Raw genomic sequence first — 25,953 nt, 5'->3', positions numbered from 1 at the left:
TCTGCACTTCCAGTGGCATCGTAGATGCCAAGGCAACAGTGCCAGCCACATTGTGTAAAGCTAAATCCAACAAATCTGCTTGTGCATTTCAATCATTTTCCAGTGTGGAAACTAAACGTGTAACCGTTGTCATTAAAGAGATAGTTGCCCCAAAATGATCATATACTACTCACCCTCATGTCTTTCCAACTCTGTATGATTTTCTTTCTTCTGTGGAAGCAGAATGTTCACACTGAATTTTCACAGTGAAAGTGGATAGTGACCAAGGGCTTACAAGCTTCAGAAAAAAAAAAATCTCATAAAAAAACACCATAAAGTAGTCCATATGACTTGTGTGTTCGACAGACATTCATGAGCTTTGTGTGGCAGTAACCAAAATTTAAACTGTTATTCGCTGAAAATCTTCCCCTCCACCCAAGCTCTCAAATCTCATTTGCATATGCTCAAATTCAAATATATTTTGTCATGATATGGTCACATGACACACAGTAACCAATGTGTCTGGGATCACTGATGTCACATATGACACATTCACACACCATATTGTGATATGCATATGCATTAGTAAGATTTGAAAGCAACGGTGGAGGGGAAGATTTATAGTGAATAGTTGAATATCTTCAGAAGACATGGAATATGATGCATGTATCGTATGGACTACTTACAGTATATGGTGCTTTTTTGTCATTGTATGAAAAAGAGCACCTCTGAGATTCTGCTAAACTTATCCTGCATCCTACAGAAAAGAAAAAAAATCTGAGTAAATTATTGCAGAATTTTAATTGTTAGGGGATCTGTTACTTGTTATAGATACACTTCACTTGCAGTGCTGATAAGTTTTTTTTTTTTTTTTTCAGGAAAACGTACAATTGTGTATGTATGTGGACAATCCACAAGCAGAACGAGTGTCTGTGCGCTTAACGATCCTCTGGTGAGATCTCACACACACACACACACTTAATAGGCCAACAGCATGACAGTCTATATAAAGACTCTCATTCCAGTTACCTACCACACAAAAACCCTGAGGCCCACCACAAACTCATCGAAAATAGCCCGGGTAAGCACTGTAGAGTTTTGAAAACAGAGGAACAAAAACGTTTTGATGGCAGTACCATCTACAGTAAGTGGAAGGTACATTTCTGTGCAAATGCTTTGATGGCAGGCTGTTTAATCTTGTACCTAATCTTTAATCACCTCTCTCTTTTTCTTTTTCTTTTGTTTACTGAAACAAAACACTGGTAAAACTTTCTATGAAGCCCATATTTATAATGCATTTTAAATGCATTTTTATGCATTTGTTATGCCTCATAATAGACCTTATAATATACAGTATATTATAACTTTCAATAATTATTTGTAACAACACATACAAACATTATAATACTTACTTACCTATTCATGCTTATATCTTAGAGAATAATGCATTATAACATGACCAATATAAAATGTTATCTTCATAAGTTGTAATGTATTATATACAGTATATGTATTATATATTAGGTATGCTTTAAGAAAAGTGACAAAAGTAATGTCTTATAAACATCTATAAGATATTTTAAGTGGTTATAAGATATTGCAAGTCAAGATATACAAATTCAGAAAATACAAAAGAACAGACATTTACAGTAATTTAAATTTTGAAACATTAAGAAAAACACTTGTCAAGCTACAAGGTTTAAACATATCAGTGGCTCTCAAGTGAGGAAAAAGCATGCATGTTGATCACATACTGTATGGAGCCACATCTTTGTTACTTCTTATACAAAACACACCCAAGAATAACAAAAATAAAAGTCAAACTGATTCTACAATTGATTTCATTCAATAAACTGTAATGTTTATGCATATTATTTGGAGGTATAAACACTACATAACTGCTGATGTCCTTAAGTGCACAAATGCATTTAAATATATACATTTACTGTATATATGGTACTGTTCAGTCCAATTAAGACAATAACCCAGACATATAGTAAAATCACTTTCCTCAAGTGACTAAACATTTTTAGGGAAATTCGACAAGGAAAGCTTTATACATCTCAGTACTCCTCTTAATTTATGATAAATTTGATAATTTATTATATGTTCTAATTAATGTTCCACTTAAATTACAACTAGTTAGGCAAAATTACATGGCAAAGTTCTCAAAAAGTGTCTTTTATTTATTTTTTTATTCTCTGCATTTGTATATAACTTCCCTCATATACAGTAAGCTTTAATTGTAAAGTTTTGTACATTACAAGTTTATGTTATGACTGTTTATAAGAAAACATTGCTTTTGTAATTTCACTTAAAGCAGGCCAAGACCCATTATAATGGTAAATGATCGCTTAATAAAGTCTTACGACAGTTTACACTATACTGCTTTTACATGACAGCACTTACAAAATTACAGCTGCGTATAAAATTGGATGTTGATTGTGTTATAATGCTTTATACTCTTTATGGTGTAACTTTGAATAGGTTAGGTATTATGTATTATAACTGTAGTTATCATGAGCATCAAGCAGGTAAAATCATCTTGTATGTCACAATGAAGGACATAATATCAGTTTGTTGACCGAGTGTTTCAGTCTTACACAATCCAGAGTACACCTGCTCTCTCAGGGGTACACAGAGGGTGTAAAACCACAAGAGCTCAGTCTGAAAAACAGTGTCTGGTTTCAAAGCTTCTTTACACTCTTAAATTAGGCTAGGCCTCTAGGGTTCAAAACAGTATAGAATTAAAAGTGCCTAGACAAGAGATTGGGCCCTAATTGTTTGAGAATGGACTGCAGTTAGTGCTACATGCACCTGAACTATTAAAAGTCTATGGCACGGTCTTAAAAACCTAGTGAGCTTCCTACCTAGAGTATGATGCTCCTAAAAAGCTGTCTAGGTAGTCAGCTCACTAGACAGCCTATATGTAGTAAAGCACATGTGATGTCTTCAGTGTGACAATTTAAAACAATTTCACAATAAAACAAATGTAATATAAAGCCTCTGAAACAGGGGTGTCTATGGTGCTTAGAACTTTTACAGAAATAAACAGGAATAATTATAATTTTCAAAGTATTTTGATAATAGGTTCATTCTAGATATACAGTACATCGATCAGCCACAACATTAAAACCACCTGCCTAATATTGTGTAGGTCTCCCTCAAAACAGTGCCAACCTGCATCTCAGAATAGCCAGTACAGAGTGGTTATCTGAGTTACCGTAGACTTTGTCAGTTCAAACCAGTCTGGACATTCTCTGTTGACCTCTCTCATCAACAAGGCATTTCCGTCCACAGAACTGCCACTCACTGTATGTTTTTTGTTTCTGGCACCATTCGGAGTAAATTCTAGAGACTGTTGTGTGTGAAAATCCCAGAAGATCAGCAGTTACTCAAATACTCAAACCAGCCCATCTGGCACCAACAAAGTCTACAGTGACTCAGATAACCACTCTGTTTAACTGTGGTGAGAAAAATAGCATCTCAGAATGCTAGTCTGAGATGCGGGTTGGCGCTGTTTTGGTGGCACGTGGGGAACCTACACAATATTAGGCAGGTGGTTTTAATGTTGTGGCTTATCGGTGTCAAACTCCACAGAGAAAACAACCTGATCTATCGAACCTTTTTCCTGAATAAGGAAGTGTTCTGATTCATAACGGACGCCTGTTTTCACTTTCCAGTCTCCTGTGTTTTCACTCCCATCAGCTAACAACCCTGCATCAGTGTGGAGAGGCCTGAAAGACATTACTAACTACAAGATACCATCCCCCAACACTGTAGGGAATCAACAACTGGCTGACGACCTGAATGTGTTTTACTGTAGATTTGAAAAGCCCAGTCTCATACCCCACACCAGCTCTGAACTTCACTTCACACAAACATCAACACCTGCAACCCCCCTCCTCCCCCCTCCTGCTACTCAACCTACACTTAAAATCTATGAAGAGGATGTGTGCTGGGTCTTCCAGAAACAAAAGACAAGGAAAGCACAGGGCCCAGATGGTGTTTCACACACTTGTCTAAAATCCTGTGCTGACCAGCTGGCCCCCACAGATCTTCAATAGATCACTGAAGCACTGTGAAGTTCCCTGCCGCTTCAAACGCTCCACCATCACCCCGTCCCAAAGAAACTCAAAATCATAGGACTTAATGACTACAGACTCGTCGCTCTAATGTCTGTGGTCATGAAGTAATTTGAGAGACCGGTGTTGGCCCACCTGAAGGACATCACTGGACCCTTTCTGGATCCCCTTCAATTTGCTTATCGAGCAAACAGGTCTGTGAATGATGTAGTCAACATGGGATTACATCATATCCTGCAACACCTGGACAGACCAGGGACATATGCAAGGATCCTTTTTCAGTTCAGTGGACTTCAGTTCAGCTTTCAACACCATCATCCCAGCTATACTCCGGATTAAATTAAGGTTGTGTTCAGGTTAATACAACTGGTAATGTATCAAAACAGAGCATGCAGGCATTAAAAATGACTAATTAATTAACAAAAGATTCTTCCTACATGACAAAGGACATCTTCTCTGATAAACCTTTTTCAAATTATTATTTTTTAAATTAACCTTACGGGCAGCACCAAACTACACCAGTTCTGAGCCCATGTCGACGGTTTAATTGCCGATTTGTGATGGCCGTGATGCAGCTCAAATAAACAATTAAACTGGTTATAACATGTTTTGTTATTGCAACTAACTGCATAACCTACACGTCAAATATACATCACAAGTTATGAAGAAAAGTTTATTGGAGAAAGGCATGGATTTTACTTTCTTAGGCTAATGATCAATAGAATCAATAGTTACATTTGGAAAGTTGTCTTCAATTATAGATATCAGATATCTGAGCACATATTAATCCATTTGAACGTCTTGATTCTTGTTTTGACTTTAAAAGTCACCCCAGTGGACAGCACGGTGGCATTATGTGTCATGCTATTAAAATTGAGACCTTACGTAATTATTTGTGCATATTTTTTAATAACGCGGCTGTTTCTTTAAACATGTGACGTCATCGTTAAGCGACGGCGTGAAGAAGCGGCTCGTGTGGGGATTTTGCAGGACACTTCTGGCTGCTAATAATTTTTTTTATAGCTGGTGAGTTTGATTTCAACGGCTTGGAAATTTTAGCAAATGTATACACATTTGTATATGTGTATGTTTTATCGGTTTTCGATGTAAACCGGTTCAACATTAATGGTTTATGTCATTTTAAAAGCTATGAACACGTTTTAGCTTGTTTAGTCAAGCCTGTTAAAATCATAGTCAAAGGATTCAGGAATCATAGATCTGTGTATGTGCAGAGGGTGATTCATTTCCCAGAATGTACGTAGCTTAAAGGGATAGTTGACCCCAAATTGAAAATGTCTCATCATTTACTCACCCTCACGTCATCCCAGATGTGTATGACTTTCTGTCTTCAGCAGAACACAAATATTTTTAGCAGAATATTTCAGCTCTGTTGGTCCATACAATGCAAGTGAATGGTGATCAGACCTTTGTTGCGCCAAAAATTACATAAAGGAAACAGAAGTAATCCGTGTAACTCCAGTGTTTAAATCCATATCTTCAGAAGTGATATGATAGATGTGGATGAGAAAAACATCAAAATGTAATTTAATTCCTAAATCTTCTCTTTCACTTTCACATCTGCAACTCATCTGAAAATGTCGAGTATAAAAGGACTTAAATATTGTTCTGTTTCTCACCCACACCTATTATTTAGCTTCTGAAGATGGATTTAAATATTGGAGTCTAACGGATTACTTCTATGTTTCCTTTATGTGATTATTTGTGCTACAAAGGTCTGATCACCATTCACTTGCGTTGTATGGACCTACAGAGCTGAGGTATTTTTCTAAACATCTTTGTGTTCTGCTGAAGAAATGAAGTCATACACATATAGGATGACATGAGGGTGAGTAAATGATGAGAGAAGTTTCATTTTTGGGTGAACTGTCCTTTTGAATATAGATGTTTATTTACACACTGCAAGCTGCAGGTTATGTACGTACAATAACATTTACAATGGTACTGTCATTGTTTTTGGACGTATACTATGATAGTACCTTGGTATTCTTCATAGTACTTTGGATTATCATAATAAATACCATGGTACATGATTATGGTAATCATTTACTACCAAGGTGTATTTATATCAATGATGCCTGGTAGTATTGTCATCTGATTCCATCACTGTACCATGGTATTGCCATGATCATTTTTTTGTAATGGTAGTTACTGCCAAATTAATGCAATCCCATTGCAATTGTGACTCCTATACAGGATTTCCTTTAGAATCTTTATGACAGTTGTGGATAATCCCAAATTACTGCAGTTTTATTCTACCATCTATAACAGTTAGAACCATGGTAAACTTTTCTAAGGATAGAGAACTGAATTAACATCACTATCACTTTGTCTTAACTCAGATTTCAGGATGGAGTCTCTATTTGGATCTGTTGGTCTGGGTATACTGGCGGGTGTGGGCTGTGGGCTCTTGCTTGGGTGGCACCTTTGTGGGCGGTTTGGTAGATCATCCCGCACTATGATGGCAGCTTTAGGAAACAGCAGCGGTGGCAGTGAGAGCAGCGTGATGGGCGAGAGCGGAGAGTTCAAAATGATCTTGGTTGTCCGAACAGATCTGAAGATGGGCAAGGGCAAAGTGGCGGCCCAGTGCTCTCACGCTGCAGTGTCCGCATACAAACAGGTCCAGCGCAGAAACCCAGAGCTCCTGAAACAATGGGAGTACTGTGGGCAGCCAAAAGTGGTGGTGAAGGCCCCAGATGAGGACTGTTTGCTGGAGCTGCTGACCCATGCCAAAGTGGTTGGGCTGCCGGTCAGTTTGATCCAAGATGCTGGAAGAACCCAAATTGCACCAGGGTCACAGACTGTGCTTGGTGTGGGACCGGGACCAGCAGATCTCATTGACAAAGTGACCGGACACCTAAAACTATATTAAATGATCCTGAATAGCACAGAATAAAGCAGCTATTGGACTAAAATGGGACTAAAGTTGTCATGTAGGTGGACAGTTTTGACACAAAAGAGGAAGATTAGAAAGATGCAATAGAAGTGAAGGGTTAAAATGACAGGTTTATTTATAATTTGACCATTTATTTTTAAGTGAACATGAGTACATTTGTTTTGTTATAAGTCTATGTACAGAAAGGGGCTATTTGGTTGAAGTTATTTGGGAATCTCATTTATATATCCAAAACACCCCCCTGGTACCCAATGGCGTAAAAGACAATTGTTAGGTAAACTTTGAGATAAATTACCTGCTTTTTCAAGTGGATAGCCACTTATGCCTTTGCCAACATGAACACTTTACTGACCATAATATTAAATAAACTGAGAGCATTTCAAAATGTATTCTTATGAAGTCAGTGGTGAGTATAAAAGGAATAGTATGTCATTATTTACCCTCATGCCATCACAGATGTGTATGATTTTGTTCTGCAGAAGACAATGATTTTTAAAAGAATAGCTCTGTTGGTCCATTCAGTGCAAGTGAATGGTGGCCAGAACTTCAAAGGTCCAGAAAGCACAAAGGCAGCATAAAAAAATCCATAGTTAAATTAATATATTCAGAATATATATATATGGGTGAGGAACAGGTCAATGTACAAGTCCTTTTTTACTATAAAAGTCTACTTTCACTTCCACATTATTATTATTTTGTTTTTGGCAATTCACATGGTTCATGCATATCACCACCTATTGGGCAGGGAGGAGAATTTATAGTAAAAAAAAAAAAAAAGTGCTTAAATATGGATTATTTCTCACCCACACCTTTCATACAGCTTTTGAAGACATTACTTTTATGCTGCCTTTATGTGCTTTTCGGAGTTTCGGTCACCATTCACTCAATGAATGGACCTAGAGAGCGGAGGTATTCTCCTAAAAATCTTAATTTATGGTCTGCAGAAGAAAGTCTAGGATGGCACGAGGGTGAGTAAATGAGAACATTTTAATTTGGGTTGGGTTGGGTGGGGGCAAGAAATATAAAGCTACAGAAATACCAGTAGGACTAAGGATGAGTGTCTGATTGAAAAGAACACATGGCACATAAAGCTGCTTTTACACCAGATCTTTCTTGATAAACAAGAAGCCTTTATTTATATGGTTGGGTTATGGGGGTGGGGGGGTGGTTGTTCTTTGAGCACAATCAGATCACTACAGTACGTGTATGATTAATCTGAACTCAGTCAAATCAGAGTATAGGACACACAGGGAGTTCTAAGTTTGTTTATTTTGGACCTAATTTGCATTCATGATTTCTCTTTTCAAATAAAAGGTCAACTGAGTTAAGTAATCGGGCATAACTGGCAGGATAAACTGGATTTCTATTCTCACTTCGGTTCCAGTGACCTAAACATCACAACAATCGGCACACACGTACGCGCACACACACTTCAGCACAGAGAGGTAAGGTTAGTAAAATACACACAGGTGTGGACAGCCGCATATATCTATCTATATATATTTTAATTATTATCCCCCCTCAAATGATTCCACACAATGAGCACGGGTTACTGCACAACAGAAAGTATGTCTTTCATATGGATAACAAAATGTCAAGACAATTTAACTGGAGAACCTGCATAGGTGAAGAAATAAAAATTGCATGTATGAATTTAAAATAAACTATATATATATTGAGAGCTACACACCCCCATGGAATTACTGGTATGAATTAGTGTTTGTTTGTGGAGGCGGTAGTTGCACCATCAAACATTCTTTTATTTTCTTTCCTGGAATATACAACAGTTAAATGCAGACAGACTGAACAAGCTGTTGACACATTGAAATGAAGTGATACATTGGTTGTTTGTTGTCATAGAGTGCAAATCAGATTGTTTGTATTTTTAATTAAGCTGACTTGCTTCTCCCACAAGTCTTCTCATTGTACACACACCATTCCCCTTAATACGACAGATAAAATTGACAAAATTAAATCTAGTAGATATTTGGAATGTGAAAAAAATAATCCTTGATGAAATCTGACAATATAGAAATAAAGTCCTTCATGATGGTATAAAGAAAACAATAACAAGAACAATATATATATATTAAAAAAAAAAAAGTAAAAGTAAAACATTTGCTCAAATCCCTTATTATGAGCAAAAAGTGGTAGAGTCGGACTGGTGGAGGACTGCGGGAGAGATAAGACAAGGATGCTGGACCGAACCAAGTGGCAGCAGGGAGAGGGGTAAAACGGAAGTGGGAGGTCCTTACATGCCATAACCGAAACCTGGCTGGGCTTGAGGAGCCTGGGGGTAGCCCCCGGGCGCTGCTGTGTACCCATAGCCGTAGGGCTGCTGTGGGGGGACGGCCACAGTGGGGCCTGCTGTCAGCATCAGCTGAGGTGTGCCTAAAGAAAAGGAGATGTCAAGATAAAGCCTGATGCACAATGTACGATTTTACCATCTGAGACCAGTTTCAGGAATCAAAAGATTTTTCATCAGAGCAAAATCGGGACGGTTCCCCATGGGCGATTAATCTTAAAGGAATATTCCAGATTCATTCCAAGTTAAACTCAATTGACAGCATTTGTGACAATGTTGATTCCCACAAAAATTAAGTTAGACTTTTCCGTCATTTTCTTTAAAAAAGCTAAATTCAAGGTTACAGTGAGGCACTTACATTGGAAGTGAATGGGGGCCAATTTTTGAAGGGTTTAAAAGGCAGAAATGTGAAGCTTATAATTTTATAAGAGCATTTACATTAGGGATGATATATCGAAGCAACTTGATTTCAGTTATTTACCATAAACAATGGGTTGAGTCTCTGTCGCCTGCTCCTCCTCTTTCCTTAAAGACTCTGAGGTCTCTAGCTTATCCACCTAAAATCACAAGAGAGAAATACATTTTAGGAGTGTCAGTCTGTGAATGGAAATTTGATATACATTTTTACCCGTTTTAGATTAGGGGCGTGTCATTACCTTGCTGAGGTATTCCCTCATCACCTGGATGAAGTAAGGCATGGCAAAGTCCATGATATTGTGCCTCCATGCCGTCTCCATAACCACATCAGGCCTGAGCAGGTCATAGCAGGAGAAGAGGCAGGCGGCGAAACACTCTTTCTTGTCTTCCTGTAGGAACCACTGAAGAAGCTCCTCGGCCAGCTCGGTGTCCTTCGATTCAGACGCATACTGCATAGCATCCTGGATAGAGGACGAATGAATCAGTCATGAATCAGATCAAGCATCTGTGCACCATTTCACACTTAAATTAGTGTTAGATGTATTGACTGAGTTCATGTTGGAGTGCTGGCAACTGCTCATCCATCTATCTACTGCTCACCTTGTAGAGTTTGTCTTTCTTGCACAGCTCCACGCTCTGTTTCCATCGGTTGTTGCCCTTGAAGAGGTAAGCAGCGATCCTCCTGAACTCGATCAGCTCGTGTTTCTCCAGACGCTGGGCCAACGAGATGTTGTCGAAGTTATCGTATGCGTCTATAGATGTTCTGAGCGCCTGTGGACATGATAGAGGTTGAGGAGGAAGAAACAGATGAGGTTGTTTTCACAGTTAATAATGCTAAATTCTTGGTTAAGTATTCATAAGGCTTATGGTGCGACTGTGGTGCAATGTTCAATTATTCTTTATAACCAAGCAATCCTTTGGTTCGGATCGAATAACAGTTTTGATGCCTGACCTGATAGTCTTCCTCTGAGATGAAGAGGTTGTTAAGTGCTTCATTGACAGACTTGTTGTTGTGGTTTTGTACTGATCGGAGGTAAGGCTTCACGAGAGGAAGCTGCTTAACCTGGGGAAAAGAAAAACGCATGTAAGAGAAAAACCTTCCTAATTTTATAGTGTAGATTAAAACACGTTAAATGTTAAAACAATGCTTGGTGACTAGTTCCGAAAGCTTTTCAACATGAACGTTTCTTTACCTTGCTGAAGTAGTTGACTGCCCGTGAGTGATCCAGTCTTGGGGAAAGAACTATGAGCAGATCATTTAGTAACAGGGGCTTGAACTCCAGATAAAACTGGATTGCTTTGTAGTACAGTTCCACATTGGCCACCTAAACAAGACAAGAAACATGATCACTGTAATAAAATCAGTAAGTTAACAACATTAGTTAACATGAAATAACAATGAACAACACCTCTACGGCACTTATTAATCTTGGCTAATGTTAAATTTCAACATACCAATACATTTTTAAAATCAAAAGTTGTATTTGTTAACATTAGTTAATGCACAATGAACTAACAATGGACAATTGTATTTTTATTAACTAACACAAAGATTTATAAATGCAGCAAAAAAAAATATAGTTCATTGTTCATCATACCCGATGCATTAACTAATGCTAATGAATGGAACCTTATTGTAAAGTGTTACACAAGTTTTATTTTCAGTGGATTGGATTATCTATGTAGTAGCTCAACAGTAAGATTAATGACATCAGTGCGACAGAGGGGCATTCCAAAAAGCGCTTGACCTTTACCTTTGTGATGATGTCCTTGAACTGTCCTTCTTTCCAGGCATCTGTGGGATGGCTCATCATGGTGATGATGGCGTTGTCAAACTCTTCATATTTGTCATAGAGGAACACAAGCTCTGCCCACAGGTGAGCCTGCTCTGCTGCCCTAAGCACCTGTTTCAAGGAAAGGAAGAGAAAGCAATAAAGAAAGGAGATGGAAAGATGATGAGGAGACCAGACAGACTTTCTAACATCTGTGCATCAGAAATGATGATACTTAGTTCGTCCCTTTGGAGAATATCTGATTACACACTAAACTAAATTATAGCTGGAGGGGGATGATGGGAGGGGAAATTAACTGCTCTCTTAAGCACAACAATATATGTTCTGCCATTTGACAGAGCTGAGCAAGGGACAACTAAATTTCAAAGGCAAATACATGAAAGCTTAAAGTTTGATTCATTTATTAATTGTATTTTGAATGACATGTCAGCATCAAAAGCTATTTTCATGGCAAGATCAAAGTGGTTTAAGAAAGCAAAACAAACAAACAAATAAACTTAAAATAAGTTTGATTAACTGCTTTTTTTAATTTTTTTTTTTATTGTAGTCTGTAGCAAAACATCTGAAAGAAAAGAGAATTATTAAAAACAAATGATCAACAATAACGGTTATGTACCTTTGGAATGTTGACTCTGGACCAGAAGAGTTCCAGGTGTTCCCTCATTTTCTGTGGTTTAAATTTAGAATACAGGATGGCCAGCTCGGTGAACATGCCCATGTGAGCACGCTCCAACCCCAGCGCTGCCTCCAGCATGGTGATCAGCTCCTCAAAGTACCCATGGTCCTAAAGACAACACATAAAAAGCATAAGATCTAAATTTCAATATAGAAAAAAGTATATATTTGTATCTAACTGGTCTCACTCTTAGCCTCAAAAGGAAGATCTGCTAGTTGGAGAATCTTTTTTGGAGGTTCAGACTTGCCTGGTAGAAGTTGATGAGCTCTTCAAGTTCATCAGCATGGACCACAATGTGAAGGCCGCACATCTGAGCCAGTCTGAACTCTTTTCCATCCACGCATGCAAAGCACACCTACAAACACATTACAATTTCAAGTAGGGGGCATTTATCTCAGTAGGGTGCCTTACTGAAATGAAAACAATTTTACTGATTACTCTGTTTACTTAGTCTAGATTTAATGATCTCACCTCCTTCCATGTGCGGGTGCTGTTAGCCTTACGGGCACCATCCACAGCGGCCTGATACTCGCCCAGGTGAACCAGTGTGGAAGCCAAGCGGCCAAAGTTTGAGACGTTATTGTAGAGAAGCTTGGCTGCCTCGTACATCTTCTCATCATAGCAACGATCACCAACCTGTGACCAAAAATAAAAATAGAGAACTGTACATTTCATGCTTTACTTCTTGTGATAGCTAAACAATATCAACAATCTTAATCAGCCGCCTCTCAGTAATACGTAAAAGTAAATAAGTTGGAGCAACTGCTGACATCAACAGTGCTTATCAACAGCATGAAAATGTCTCTTAAAACCTAGTTTAATCTGTTCAATCATTACTCTCTTCTGACAGAAGCCTATAGGAATGATATCATCATTACCTGCTGTATGTGTGCATTATTTGGCCCATTTATAAACTCCTCCAGTTCGGCGAGACGGTTGGTTTTGGCCAGTGCAAAGATCAGCTCAGTCTCCACATATGACTCTCTGGCCTTCTTTCTGGCCATCTGTAGAAACTTCACCAGGTCCTCCCAGTTACCTGAGGTGGGAAACAGAATTAACCAATACAGAATCAGAGAATAATGTCCATTATTAATGACCTGAAAAGTATAGGACAGATTTTTTTTTCCTCATCAAGATTTAGCAGGGAAGTTACTGTGAAAAGAAGGAAAGTAACTTAAACTGAAGAGCCCATACCACTCTGGTCAGCAGCCTGAACCACCTCCATGTAAGCAGAGGGGTCATCAGCCTTGATGTAGGAGTCGATGGCTTCTTTGACCAGACCCTTCTGCAGCTGAGCCTTAGCCAGCTGACTCCACACTGCAGGTTCATTACAGCGCTCTGCAAACTCATACGCCCGATCCAAATTACCAATGTGCTCAATCAGAACCTGCGGATGAGAGGACGGAAGGTAAAAGTCAGTTATCTGCTATTCATCTATATTGAGAGATGTTGGAGGCGATGAGGTGGTTTTAACTTAATTCATATTCATAGTTTATCAGAAGTAGTTAATTATTAGTGGTTGACCGATATGATAACTACAGAGCGGGATGGCCGATAAATATGATAAAGGCTAATACATTTTGATTATAGCAACTGAGATGTTCACAAGAAATGTAAGCTTTTCTTACACAAATTATTTAAATTCACAAATTTTGTTTTTTGAAGATAGAAATTATTTATCATCTTTAAGGTAAGGTTTTGGAACTGTTACAAGGGAGAGCTAACACTTCTGTTAATTGGCCAAGGGGGCACAGTTATCAGCCAATGCGAAAATCAAAAAATTGCTATATAACAGCCGATTTATCGCGTGGCCGATATACATGTCTATCACCAGTTATTGTTAGGGAGTAAAACCAGTTCAGGGAACGAAAACTAAAACAAACAACATATTTTGCAGAATGTAACTGAAAACAGGAACGAAATCCCTTTCAATTGTTCCGGGGTGAAAACATTATTTAAAATGCTGGTAACCGGTTAATAACCAGTTAATTTTGTTCCGGCGGAGTAGTAAATGTATAAATGGAGACAAAAAAAGGAAGGGAACCAATTTACTGAACACAACCTTACTGGATAAAACCACAACATGAGATATATTTGTTGCGTTTGGCTCAACGATTTGTTTATTTTAACACCATATACCTGAACTGCAGAGGTGTTGACATCAAACTTTCTGAAGATAGCAAAGGCCTCCTCGAACAGCTCACTGCTGATGGCAATGTTAGCGATATCTGGGGCATCATAATTGTCCAGGCGGTTGATGTATTCCATGACACGTGTGCGGTCAGCTTTGATGGCTGTAAGGATGAGCAGGTTCTGCAGGTTTCTAGGAATAGGACAAGGTTCAGATTTAATGTAAAACTGAAATTGATTTGAAGTTGTGCAAGCCTTTTTGGACAAAGAATGAAATGTTCATAGAGGTCAGAGTAAACAACAACAACAAAAAAACTCTGTTCCAAATGTAGAGCGGAGCAGAAAAGCAAAACTATTCATATTTTGGAATATTTTTGAATTACGCACCTGTGTTCACTGAAAACGGAGTTGTCCAGGACAATCTTTTCCAGCAGTTCAATGAGTTCATTGGGCAGGTCAGCGGTCATGAAGGCCTTGACTGTGACCGACACCTCCTCTGGGTCCTGAGTCTCTGACAGGGCCGTCTGCACCACCTGGCAGATAAATATAACAACTCAAATTAAGCATAGGGTAATCAGCACAACAAACATTTTGACGAAGGTCAAAAGAGGATCTGAGATTTTAAGACATATATTACTTGTAATATTGGAGTTAAATTGATAATAATTAGTCTGTAAACTACACCTCTAAAACATTAGCTTGGTTACAAATCCTTGAGGTTACAAATCCATTTTTGTTTGAAAACGATTTTGCTACATTTATGCCTCTCGTCCACGCTGAAATGGTTTTTGATCTCCACTAAAAACATAGACTTTGGAAAATGACAACTTTAGGAAACTGAAAACGTTTTAAAACTTAAAAAGGATGTTGCCTAAGATACCTAGTTTTGACCAAATTCTAAGGCAGCATCAAGTGTATTCTTCACGTGCAGAATGCATTTTGCATATGGACTAATTATAATGAATTCAATACAGAAAAGTGTCAATAATAATAATTACATCTATTTCAAACTGAATATTTCACCCAATATTTGTGAGAGCTATGCATGTTTGTGCTTATTAGAGTATTGCGTAATTAGCTTGGCAACATATTCTAATGCCAAACTCTATTGAAATCAACTTTCGCGTGAAGAGAGCTACTTGCGTAATGTGCATTAGTGAACAGGACGTTCTATTGTCTATTGTAAGTGCAGAGGTTCAAATCTGTCATTTATGAGGCTCTCTGACAGTTAGGATACTGCCTTAGAAGGTAGCTGCCTATATATACAGCAGGCAGCTCACAAGGTTTTAGAACTGAGCTAATGTAAGTTAATTTAACATAAGGCACATTTACTTCCTGTAGGTCCATGCTAATGTACTGCACGTACTGTGAGAGATGAATGCAATACTCAGCAGCTATATATGCACACCTGGTCAATAAGAGGCCTCCTGTAGGGGTTGGTCTCCAGAAGCACACTGGCCCAGAGATCCGGGTCTCTGCGGCGCACCAGGTAACGAGACAAGCTCTTGAACAGTGAGTTCTCATTGCACACCTGTGGAGACAAAGTTATTAATAGGCTCTTTGAATTTAGTGCAATGAAGGAAGTAGTGTGTTATGAATTCAGACGTTAGTTCTCTAAGAGAAAAGACCCATATTACACCCACATTTTTGGTACAAAAGATTTTAAAAACAATGTTTTTAAGACCAAACAATGCCTCTCAATGAACTCTCTCATAATGCATCCAAAGTATTGCACTGCAATGATGCATCTTTTTTATCGGAAACTATGTTGGGTGGTTTATCTGCATCAAACCAAACAGGCCTAGTATCTTTATTTATACTAATACTAACATGGATAAGCTCCTGGTCACACTGTCCTCTCTCATATGCCACACAGGCCAGATGAGGGTCTCTTTTCTCACAGTACTTCCCCACCACGCGGCTGTCGTAGTATGGGTTCTCCCGCAGGAAACGTTCTGGGTTGTTGTTGCTGTCGATGTAAATCTTAGCCAGGGCATTGTGGGTAGCTGGCTCTTCACAGCCCTCGTGGATACGAGACTCGAGCCATGGCAACAACAGCTTCAGCCTGCATAAGGAAGAGGGTGGAGGAAAGAGATGAAAGAAAGGAAAATTAAAAACTGGATTTAAAGCGGTTTTAAATACTATAACTGCAATATATTCACTGAAATATTTTGAACAAATCAACGCAGCTACTGCTGTTTAGGTTTTTTGTTTTGTTTACTTGTGCAATCAAAGTTGCATCTGGAAACTATCATGATGTATACACACACGAAAAAAAAAAAAATATTACAGACTATGAATAAAATAAAGCATCATGGAATACTTTAGAATGTAACATCACCCACTCATTGTTTCATGTGCATAACGTTGCCATTTAGATGCAGATCGATCTAGATTTGTACCTGTTTCTCTTCTCCACCTCTGCTACCAGCTCATCTGTGGAAAACTGTCCCCGAACAACAAGGATCAGGTTCTTGATGACGTCCTCAGAGCAGTCAACATCCAGGAGACCTCCAATGACCACAGGCAGACGGCTTGGGTTTACCTACACGTAACAATGACCATTTACTATCTGTTCACTGTAATATAATTTGACAGCAGAGACTACATCAGCAGTAACTGGAGGTTCCTCACCTTCTGCACGTAGATTTCAATGTACTTCTGCAGGCTGTTTCGGTACAGGTAGAGTACTAGGTCATGGACGAAGTCGAATCGATCGCACACGATGATGAGAGGCAGCTGGTCAGTGAGTTTAGCCTCCTGTAAGCCAAACGACAGGGGAATAAGATGAAGTCAGATGACACAAATGTTAAGGACATACATTTAGTGACTACAGTCAAATCTGCAAAAGACTGGTGATTTAAAAAAAACAAACAAACGTGAAAATTCTTCGACAAGTGCAGCTTTCTTTCCTATTGTCAAAGTTTTGCTAAAAGTGAATTTTGTCCATTTTACAGAGTACACTAGCATATCAATGGCCTTAAAGCTAATACACATGGACTAAAAGCCACAAAACTCTCATTTTGATTTCATGAGGTCTTTAAGAGAGAACGTTTTATCAAGTGAATTGACTATCTACACATTGCAAAAATGATTTTACTCAGCTTTAATATGCAACTACGGAGCCCCTTAAATGACAGAGAGGGAATTTATATTCTGAAATAGTTTCGAGTTCCCTCGCAATAACTTTATCCAAAACTATGTTAATAATATTCATAATCATTTTGCCAAAAAGACAGTTTTAAAACCTGTTCACACAGAGACCATAACGAATAAAATGAAACAATGAACCCTGTACGGTAGGCGGCGCTGCTGCTATTGTATATATTTAGTTTTCCTGCTCTGAACTTTTTCAGCTGTCAATGCATAAGATTAATATTTTTAACATTAAGGCATTTAACTAATTTGGCATAACTGTTTTATTATGTTCTTTCCATGTTTTTAATGCATTTTAAGGAATATAGAATCTGAGTGAGATGAGTAGAGAGCAGTTGCATAAATATACGCCCACTATGCTACTAGTATATTCCAAATGAACTCCCGAACCCAGCTTTCCTTTTTTTAATGCCAGGACAATATAACAAGGTACAGTGATATAATTCACATGGAATAATGTACATTAAGTAAAAATGGGAATAGAAAATAAGATGCATAACATTAAAAATAATATAAAGGAAAACACAGGCTCACAGGCTTTTCTTTATTTAATTATTGTTTACTGGCGGCCAAAAGTTTGGAATAATGTACAGATTTTGCTCTTATGGAAAGAAATTGGTACTTTTATTCTCCAAAGTGGCATTCAACTGATCACAATGTGTAGTCAGGACATTAATAATGTGAAAAATTACCATTACAATTTGAAAAAAAAAAAAATGTTCAGAACTTCTTAAACTACTTCAGAGAGTTCTCATCAAAAAATCCAACATGTGCAGCAATGACTCAGGTGTCATTTCACCTCACGCTTCCTGTAGCACTTGCCATAGATGTGGCTGTCTTATCGGGCACTTCTCACACACCTTACAGTCTAGCTGATCCCACAAAAGCTCAGTGGGGTTAAGATCCATAACACTCTTTTCCAATTATCTGTTGTCCAATGTCTGTCTCTTTGCCCACTCTAACCTTTTCTTTTTGTTTTTCTGTTTCAAAAGTGTCTTTTTCTTTGCAATTCTTCCCATAAGGCCTGTACCCCTGAGTCTTCTCTTTACTGTTGTACATGAAACTGGTGTTGAGCGGGTAGAATTCAATGAAGCTGTCAGCTGAGGACATGTGAGGCATCTATTTCTCAAACTAGAGACTCTGATGTACTTATCCTCTTGTTTAGTTGTACATCTGGCCTTCCACATCTCTTTCTGTCCTTGTTAGAGCCAGTTGTCCTTTGTCTTTGAAGACTGTAGTGTACACCTTTGTATGAAATCTTCAGTTTTTTGGCAATTTCAAGCATTCCTCAAAACAATGATTGACTGACGAGTTTCTAGAGAAAGTTGTTTCTTTTTTGCCATTTTTGACCTAATATTGACCTTAAGACATGCCAGTCTATTGCATACTGTGGCAACTCAAAAACAAACACAAAGACAATGTTAAGCTTCATTTAACAAACCAAATAGCTTTCAACTGTGTTTGATATAATGGCAAGTGATTTTCTAGTACCAAATTAGCAATTTAGCATGATTACTCAAGGATAAGGTGTTGGAGTGATGGCTGCTGGAAATGGGGCCTGTCTAGATTTGATCAAAAATAACTTTTTTCAAATAGTGATGGTGCTGTTTTTTACATCAGTAATGTCCTGACTATACTTTGTGATCAGCTGAATGCCACTTTGGTGAATTAAAGTAACAATTTCCTTCCGAAACAGCAAAATCTCTACATTATTCCAAACTTTTGGCCACCAGTGTATATTTGTATTGAATTCAGGGTTTCCTGCGCATGGTGAGAAAAAGAGCACCATAACAGGAATACTGTGTGTTATTTTATCCTTGCAATAAAAATAGCAGTTAGTTCTGTTATGCGTTTGTCTACACTTTAAGTAAAATATTGCTTTTTATACGATATTTCACTACAAGCTAGACCAAACTCCAAAAGAATTGCAGAACATCAAAATTTTTAATGCAAGGAGTATTTAACAGGCACAGTAATTTAATATTAAAAAATGTACATAAAGACAAAACACTAGGTATATTATATTCTATGAGGTATCAGAACATTAAATATATTCTCTAAAAAAAAAGAATGTTTACCATTTCTGTATTATTTTTTTACTGCGCATTTGCATTGAATTCAGTGTTTGTGCGCAGAGAGTAAAAGAGCACAGGAATACACAGTGTCTATATGAATATTTATAATACAAGCACATATAGTATAAGTAGACTTTAAAAATCAGATCGAGTTTATGTTTGCAGTACAAAGAGTTCATGAACTGCAACTATTTAGTTAACATTTTTCTGGGGTGTGTATCAGCTGCATGTCCAATGCCGGTGTTTGCCAGTCGATTAGCGCCACAAACACGCTGGATTGAGCAGCTGCAGCAACTCTGGAAAAATGACAAAAAGCTCATATCTCAGTCAGTTAGGTTTCATCGCTGTCCAAAAAAAAAAAAAAAAAAAAAAAAAAACCTGATAGTTCCCAGTAGAAAAAAAAACTTTGGATTGTCGGCGGACGATTCTTTGGACCTGATGTGAATAGCTCCACAGGAATGCATTGTTCCAATTCAAAATCTTGTTTGGAATGAGTATTCACACAAAAAATGTTCTTTGTGTGAATAGACCTTTAGTAACACATTACACAATGGTTAATTTATGGTACAAGTATAGTTTTTAAAACCAGGGATTCCATTAAAAACCATGGTGTTGCTATAGTAAAGCCAACTGTTTTTTGTTTGTTTGTTTGTTTTTTTCTTTTGGCAGAATAATTGATTTTCATAACTATAGTTTTGGTTTCCCTGTATTACTGTAGTTTAACCACAAATATCATTGTTAAAATATGGTTAACTGTTGTAAAACCATGGTAAAACATTTTGGTTACTATGGTTTTACTACAAATACCATAGTTCAACTACGGTAACTATAGTAAAACCATGCTTGATTAATTTTCATAAGGGATGGATAAAGCTACTGCAAGGGACAAAATGTATTGCCAGAGAACGCAAAAACATTTAAGAAATTAAATTCCACTACCACCCCTGGAGTCGCAAGTTCGAATCCAGGGTGTGCTGAGTGACTCCAGTCAGGTCTCCTAAGCAACCAAATTGGCCGGGTAGAGTCACATTGGGTAACCTCCTCGTGGTCGCTATAATGTGGTTCACTCTCAGTGGGGTGCGTGGTGAGTTGTGCGTGGATGCCGCGGAGAATAGCGTGAAGCCTCCACACGCGCTACGTCTCCGCAGTAACGCGCTCAACAAGCCACATGATAAGATGCGCGGACTGATGGTCTCAGACGCGGAGGCAACCGAGAGTCGTCCTCCACCACCCGGATTGAGGACTTAGAGCGCATTGGGAATTGGACATTCCAAATTGGGGAAAAAAGGGTAGAAAAAAAAAAAAAAAATTATATTCCTTTCCTGTCCTCTTAGGTGCTCCGTATGTATCTGTATGACATAGCTGACTTAAGTTTTTATGCAAGGTTTGACTGTATTCGTTAAAAATGACTCATTATACTAGAATCACTGAAAATGAGATAAAACCTAGTCATATTAAAGGAATATTCCGGGTTCAATACAAGTTAAGCTCAATCGAAAGCATTTGTGGCATAATATTGATTACCACAAAAATTTCGACTCGTCCCTCCTTTTAAAACAATGTGGCCAATTTTTGGAGGGTTTAAACAGAAATGTGAAGCTTATAATTTTATAAAAACACATCTGTTAAAACTCGTGTATTATTTGAGCTGTAAAATTGTTTAAATTGTCATTTTTACAGTCATTTTAGGGTTTGTTGACATTACATCGTCATGGTAACATAGTTGTAAATTGGCTATAACTTTACACAGAAAAGGTTAGAAAGCTATTTTATTACACTAAAATCATGTTTACACGCATGTCCTTTATGTCTTGTGGCTAAACTTTTGAAACGATGATTATTTTAATTTTCAAAAATTGGTCCCCATTCACTTTCCTTTTTTTAAAGAAAAGGAGGAACGAGTCAAATTTATTTTGTGGTAATAAATATCATGCCACAAATGCTGTCGATTGAGCTTAACTTGTATTGAACCTGGAATATTCCTTTAAAACTAGTTTTATGATTCATAGTGATAATATCAAAGAAAATTTAAAACATTAAAGCAACAAAAAATAAGCTCCACAACTACGACAAATGTAAGATATTATATAAGATTAGAGGATGACTAAGTAGTCTAAAAAAAGTTGCTTTTCAAAGAACTGAGTGGGTAGTGGTTAAAACAAAAGTCGAGAACTGAATTTAAAGCTCTGATTGTCTCAGATTTTGAGGTGGCAGCAGTGCTCCCCCTGCTGGCTAAAACATGAACAACAATTATGCTGCCTCAACGTAGTTTACAACACATAGGATTAATTAACTGGGATTGCACAGTTCACTCCACAGAAACACCACAAATCGATCTCCACAACCTTCAAAACATGAAGCTTGTCTACAAAGGTTGAACATTTGCAGTGAAGCCCCAAAAGCCACTATGCCGAGCTCATGCAAGTTTCAAATTCATTCCAATAAAGGGGAGGATCTCGGCTCTCGGTATCCAGCCTCTAAAGCTGGCCAAATAGGTCAACTTGGTAAAGTCTGACTCTGGTTGAATGGATTCTGAAAAACAGCCAAAGCTTCTATTTCTGCAGAAAACAGAACAGGGTCACCACAAACCAACCACAGTGGAACACACACCATCAAAACATCACCATAAACCACAAACTCAGTCTCAGCTTGGTCACTCATTATGATCATCAGGGCCAAGAGAGGGTTTCGGAGATCGCCGTGTATGTGCATCACACACACACACAAACGCGCGCGCACACGCCAATCCCAGTATTAATCCTTTAACTGGCCACTAGGGAAAAGGAGGTATGACGAAAGAAAAGGAGGAGGGATAAAGTAAAAGGGATTCTTGTACTTGGATTTACCTGATACAAGTCCTGCCCATTCCAAAGAAACAGGGAAAAGCACAGGAAATAACAACAGCCACCATCAGGATAAAAGAGTGAGATTAACTCCCTATAAACTTACTGGCACATGGCTGCCTGATTTACCGAAGTGACAATTTACCCAAATTTGTCATTTTCTCATCCTCATGTTATTCCAAATCAATATGACTTACTTTCTTCTGTGGAATACCAAAAATGTAAAAATTTTAAGAATCTCCTGGTCGCTCTTTTCCATATAATGAAAGTGAATAAGGACTGGGGCTGTCAAGCTCCAAAATGACAAAAAAGCATCATGAAAGTATCACAAAATGGTCCATACAACATATGATGCGCTATATTCCAAGTCTTCTGAAGCAATCATTCACAAATCAGACATCACAACTTCTCTCATGAACATGACAATGAGAGTTGGGGTGGATGTCAAGATTTTAAATGAATAATCACTTGACATACAAAACTATTTTATGGCTTCCAAAGACATTAAACATATAGCACAGGAATCCCATAGACCACTTTTACGATACTTTTACGGCTGGGTATTGATACAGATCTCCCGATTCAATTCCCAATCACAAGCTATTGATTCAAAATCGATTCATATAGGTATATTTCAGTTATAATGTCTACTTTGCATACTTTTTTTATTCCTCCCCTTTTCTCCCCAATTTGGAATTCCCAATACGCTCTAAGTCCTCATGGTGGCCTAGTGACTTGCCTCAATCCGGGTGGCAGTGGACGAATCTCTTGTTGAGCACGTTACCGCGGAGACGTATAGTGTGAAGCCTCCACACGCGCTTCTCACACACACAACTCACCACACACCCCACCGAGAGTGAGAACCACACATTATAGCGACCACGAGGAGGCTAACCCATGTGACTCTACCCTCCCTAGCAACCCGGGCCAATTTGGTTGCTTAAGAGACCTGGCTGGAGTCACTCGGCACACCTTGTATTCGAACTCGCGACTCCAGGGGTGGTAGTCAGCTTCTTTAGTCGCTGAGCAACCCAGGCCCCCCAACTATGCATACTTAAGAAATTATCTCCCAGCTAATACTGTTAATTATACTGGGAGCCTTCTAACTAGGTACATTACGAAAATATTAATTTGACTAATTATATGAGATATTATTTTACTAGTTATATACTAGTCTTTCATCATTTTGGTAACATTTTAGCTTTCAATAAATATATTGCATATATGATTTTTTGTGACACTGTTTATTGTTTACGTGCATAATTTGTACTATTTACAAGTATTTAAATTGATTTGTTGAACACGTGCTAAAAACTGGTACTGCCTCTTTAAGAAAACCGGCATTTCTGTAAAATGCATCTGCAAATGAGCACATATTAACGAAAGAGGACTAGAATGGCTTTACCTCCATCCATTGTTAGAATTAAATGTTTATTTTTTGTTTTGTTTTGGATCAACAACTGACTGTAAACAACAGAAAGAGTATTAAAAAATACATTATTCAATAACAAATGGATTGCATGTTATCTCGTCTTTGGACACACGTTACACGGAACAAGTCAAACCACTCTCAACACGATGCTGAACTTATTTCCCACATTACTACACATTCACTGGCGAATGAACTCTGAACATTTACCAGCCAGTGGCTAATCACAGACATTTTAGTCGCATAGCGAGAAATTTGGTTGCAAATGCAAGTGATTTTCTGATTGCAGAACAGGGTTGTGCATAGAGTGAAAGATCGATCTTGGGATTTAAGAATCATTCACATGAAGACCGCAATGCATCGGAAAATCAATATTTTTAATTTAACCCAGTCTTAAGATACTTTTATGCTGCTTTTTCTTTCTAATTTTGGAACTTGACAGCACCCAGTCCCCTTTCCCTTTTATTATATGGAAATATCAGGTCAGGATATTCAAGTCAACTTTTGTGTTTCATGGAAGAAACAAAGTCATAAAGTTTTGTTACAACATGAGTGCAAGTTAATAATGACAGTTTTCATTTCAGGTGAACTATTCCATTGGAAGAAAAGAGAATACAACCTGTTTGATTTTTCTTTTTGTATTGTTTTTTATATATATATATATATTATATATATATATATTCCCTTAAATTTGCAAGATATCAAATGTTCAATTTTGTTTTGTGTGGGCCTGGGTAGCTCAGCAAGTATTGACGCTGACTACCACCCCTTGAGTCGCGAGTTCGAACCCAGGCCGTGCTGAGTGACTCCAGCCAGGTCTCCTAAGCAACCAAATTGGCCTGGTTGTTTGGGAGGGTAAAGTCACATGGGGTAACCTCCTTGTGGTCACGATTAGGGGTTCTCGCTCTCAATGGGGCACGGGGCAAGTTGTGCGTGGATCGCAGAGAGTAGCATGAGCCTCCACATGCTGTGAGTCTCCGTGGTGTCATTCACAGCGAGCCACATGATAAGATGCGCGGATTGACTGTCTCAGAAGCGGAGGCAACTGAGACTTGTCCTCCGCCACCCGGATTGAGGTGAGTAACTGCGCCACCACGAGGACCTACTAAGTAGTGGGAATTGGGCATTCCAAATTGGGAGAAAAAAAGGGGATAACATTTAAAATATATATATATATATATATATATATATATATATATATATATATATATAAAAAATATACAATTTGTTGTTTTGATTCAATGATATTGACATTAAGACTGTTGCTGTAATTTGCCATTAGAAATAAACAAAAGTTATGAATTTATCAAAAATCTGCAATCTGTATCTTTAACAGCAATGGACTCACTGAAATGAGAAAAGCCAGATCAGTGTAAGAGAACAAAACAGGAAATGTAATGAGGTAATGAGCGGAAAATATGGAAAGAGCTTTAACAGATAAGAAACTAGAGAATATAATAAGCTTCTGTGGTTGGCTATGGATCATTTCTAGACAGGTCTTACTGACAGAGTCTTGGCTGTACCTTGAGGAAGTTCTTGACACGTTCAGGGTCGTAGCAGTTGCTTTCGCGACAGATCCGCTCCACCTCTTTGATTTGGCCCGTCTTGCATGCGGCCTGGATGTATTTAAAATGAACCTCTGAGTCCTGGCTGAAGTTCACAATTGAGCCGAGGAAGTAGAACAAACCTGTAGCCAGCACAGAACCAAAAATGATGAATGACTATTACTGGACAGATGTTAAGGTGTGTTTGAGGTTTATTTTGCAATGTGATCCATCCTTATTTTATACATTTAGATTTCATGGGAACTTAAGATTTACAATTGAAGCTTCTTAAATGGAACACTTTTTTTCCCACAAACATTTCTTGCTAATAAAAAAAGAAAGTACTGAATATGCAAGAAGTGTCAATAGTTGAGGTTCCCTTCAATTACTTAAATGCAAATTTGGGGATGTTGCATTTATGACAATTTTCTGGTTCTTTTTAGAGCTTAACAAGCACTGGTTACTGTATGCCTTCATTGTATAAAACAGAGCGAACATTCTTAAAACAATCCACGGAAGAAAGTCTTACAGGTGAGTAAATGATAGGGTGAATGAACCCTTTAGATCTCTGATCAGACCACTCAATTTGCATGAGCACTACATTTCC

General features: G+C 38.0%; 2 protein-coding genes across 2 annotated transcripts in view; one reads left to right on the top strand and one right to left on the bottom strand.

Moving 5' to 3' along the window:
- The first annotated feature begins 5,005 nt into the window (after positions 1-5,005).
- Positions 5,006-6,959, top strand: LOC127432529 (peptidyl-tRNA hydrolase 2, mitochondrial-like). The gene is made up of 2 exons (XM_051683731.1): positions 5,006-5,090; positions 6,425-6,959. Exon 2 carries the CDS (start codon positions 6,433-6,435, stop codon positions 6,952-6,954), a length of 522 nt encoding a protein of 173 aa, XP_051539691.1. The 5' UTR covers positions 5,006-5,090; positions 6,425-6,432; the 3' UTR covers positions 6,955-6,959.
- Positions 6,960-7,068: 109 nt separating this feature from the next.
- The window catches only part of LOC127432503 (clathrin heavy chain 1-like), a 51,689-nt gene continuing 32,804 nt past the window's right edge, over positions 7,069-25,953 (bottom strand). Inside the window, exons 14-32 of the mRNA XM_051683648.1 lie at positions 25,326-25,489; positions 16,934-17,059; positions 16,702-16,844; positions 16,130-16,364; positions 15,708-15,830; positions 14,687-14,832; positions 14,309-14,492; positions 13,364-13,556; positions 13,048-13,205; positions 12,641-12,805; positions 12,417-12,524; positions 12,110-12,277; positions 11,455-11,604; positions 10,894-11,025; positions 10,653-10,763; positions 10,301-10,471; positions 9,940-10,161; positions 9,765-9,840; positions 7,069-9,369 (exon numbers count right to left, since the gene is read on the bottom strand). Of these exons, the coding sequence (XP_051539608.1) occupies positions 9,230-9,369; positions 9,765-9,840; positions 9,940-10,161; positions 10,301-10,471; positions 10,653-10,763; positions 10,894-11,025; positions 11,455-11,604; positions 12,110-12,277; positions 12,417-12,524; positions 12,641-12,805; positions 13,048-13,205; positions 13,364-13,556; positions 14,309-14,492; positions 14,687-14,832; positions 15,708-15,830; positions 16,130-16,364; positions 16,702-16,844; positions 16,934-17,059; positions 25,326-25,489 (2,915 nt within the window). The 3' untranslated portion in view covers positions 7,069-9,229. The remainder of the gene's footprint in view (positions 9,370-9,764; positions 9,841-9,939; positions 10,162-10,300; positions 10,472-10,652; positions 10,764-10,893; positions 11,026-11,454; positions 11,605-12,109; positions 12,278-12,416; positions 12,525-12,640; positions 12,806-13,047; positions 13,206-13,363; positions 13,557-14,308; positions 14,493-14,686; positions 14,833-15,707; positions 15,831-16,129; positions 16,365-16,701; positions 16,845-16,933; positions 17,060-25,325; positions 25,490-25,953) is intronic.

The sequence above is a fragment of the Myxocyprinus asiaticus genome, chromosome 42, assembly GCF_019703515.2.
Source record: "Myxocyprinus asiaticus isolate MX2 ecotype Aquarium Trade chromosome 42, UBuf_Myxa_2, whole genome shotgun sequence".
NCBI classification, from domain to species: Eukaryota; Metazoa; Chordata; class Actinopteri; order Cypriniformes; family Catostomidae; genus Myxocyprinus; species Myxocyprinus asiaticus.
The sequence above is the reverse complement of the archived record's forward strand: the minus strand, read 5'-3'. Positions and strand labels throughout refer to the sequence as shown.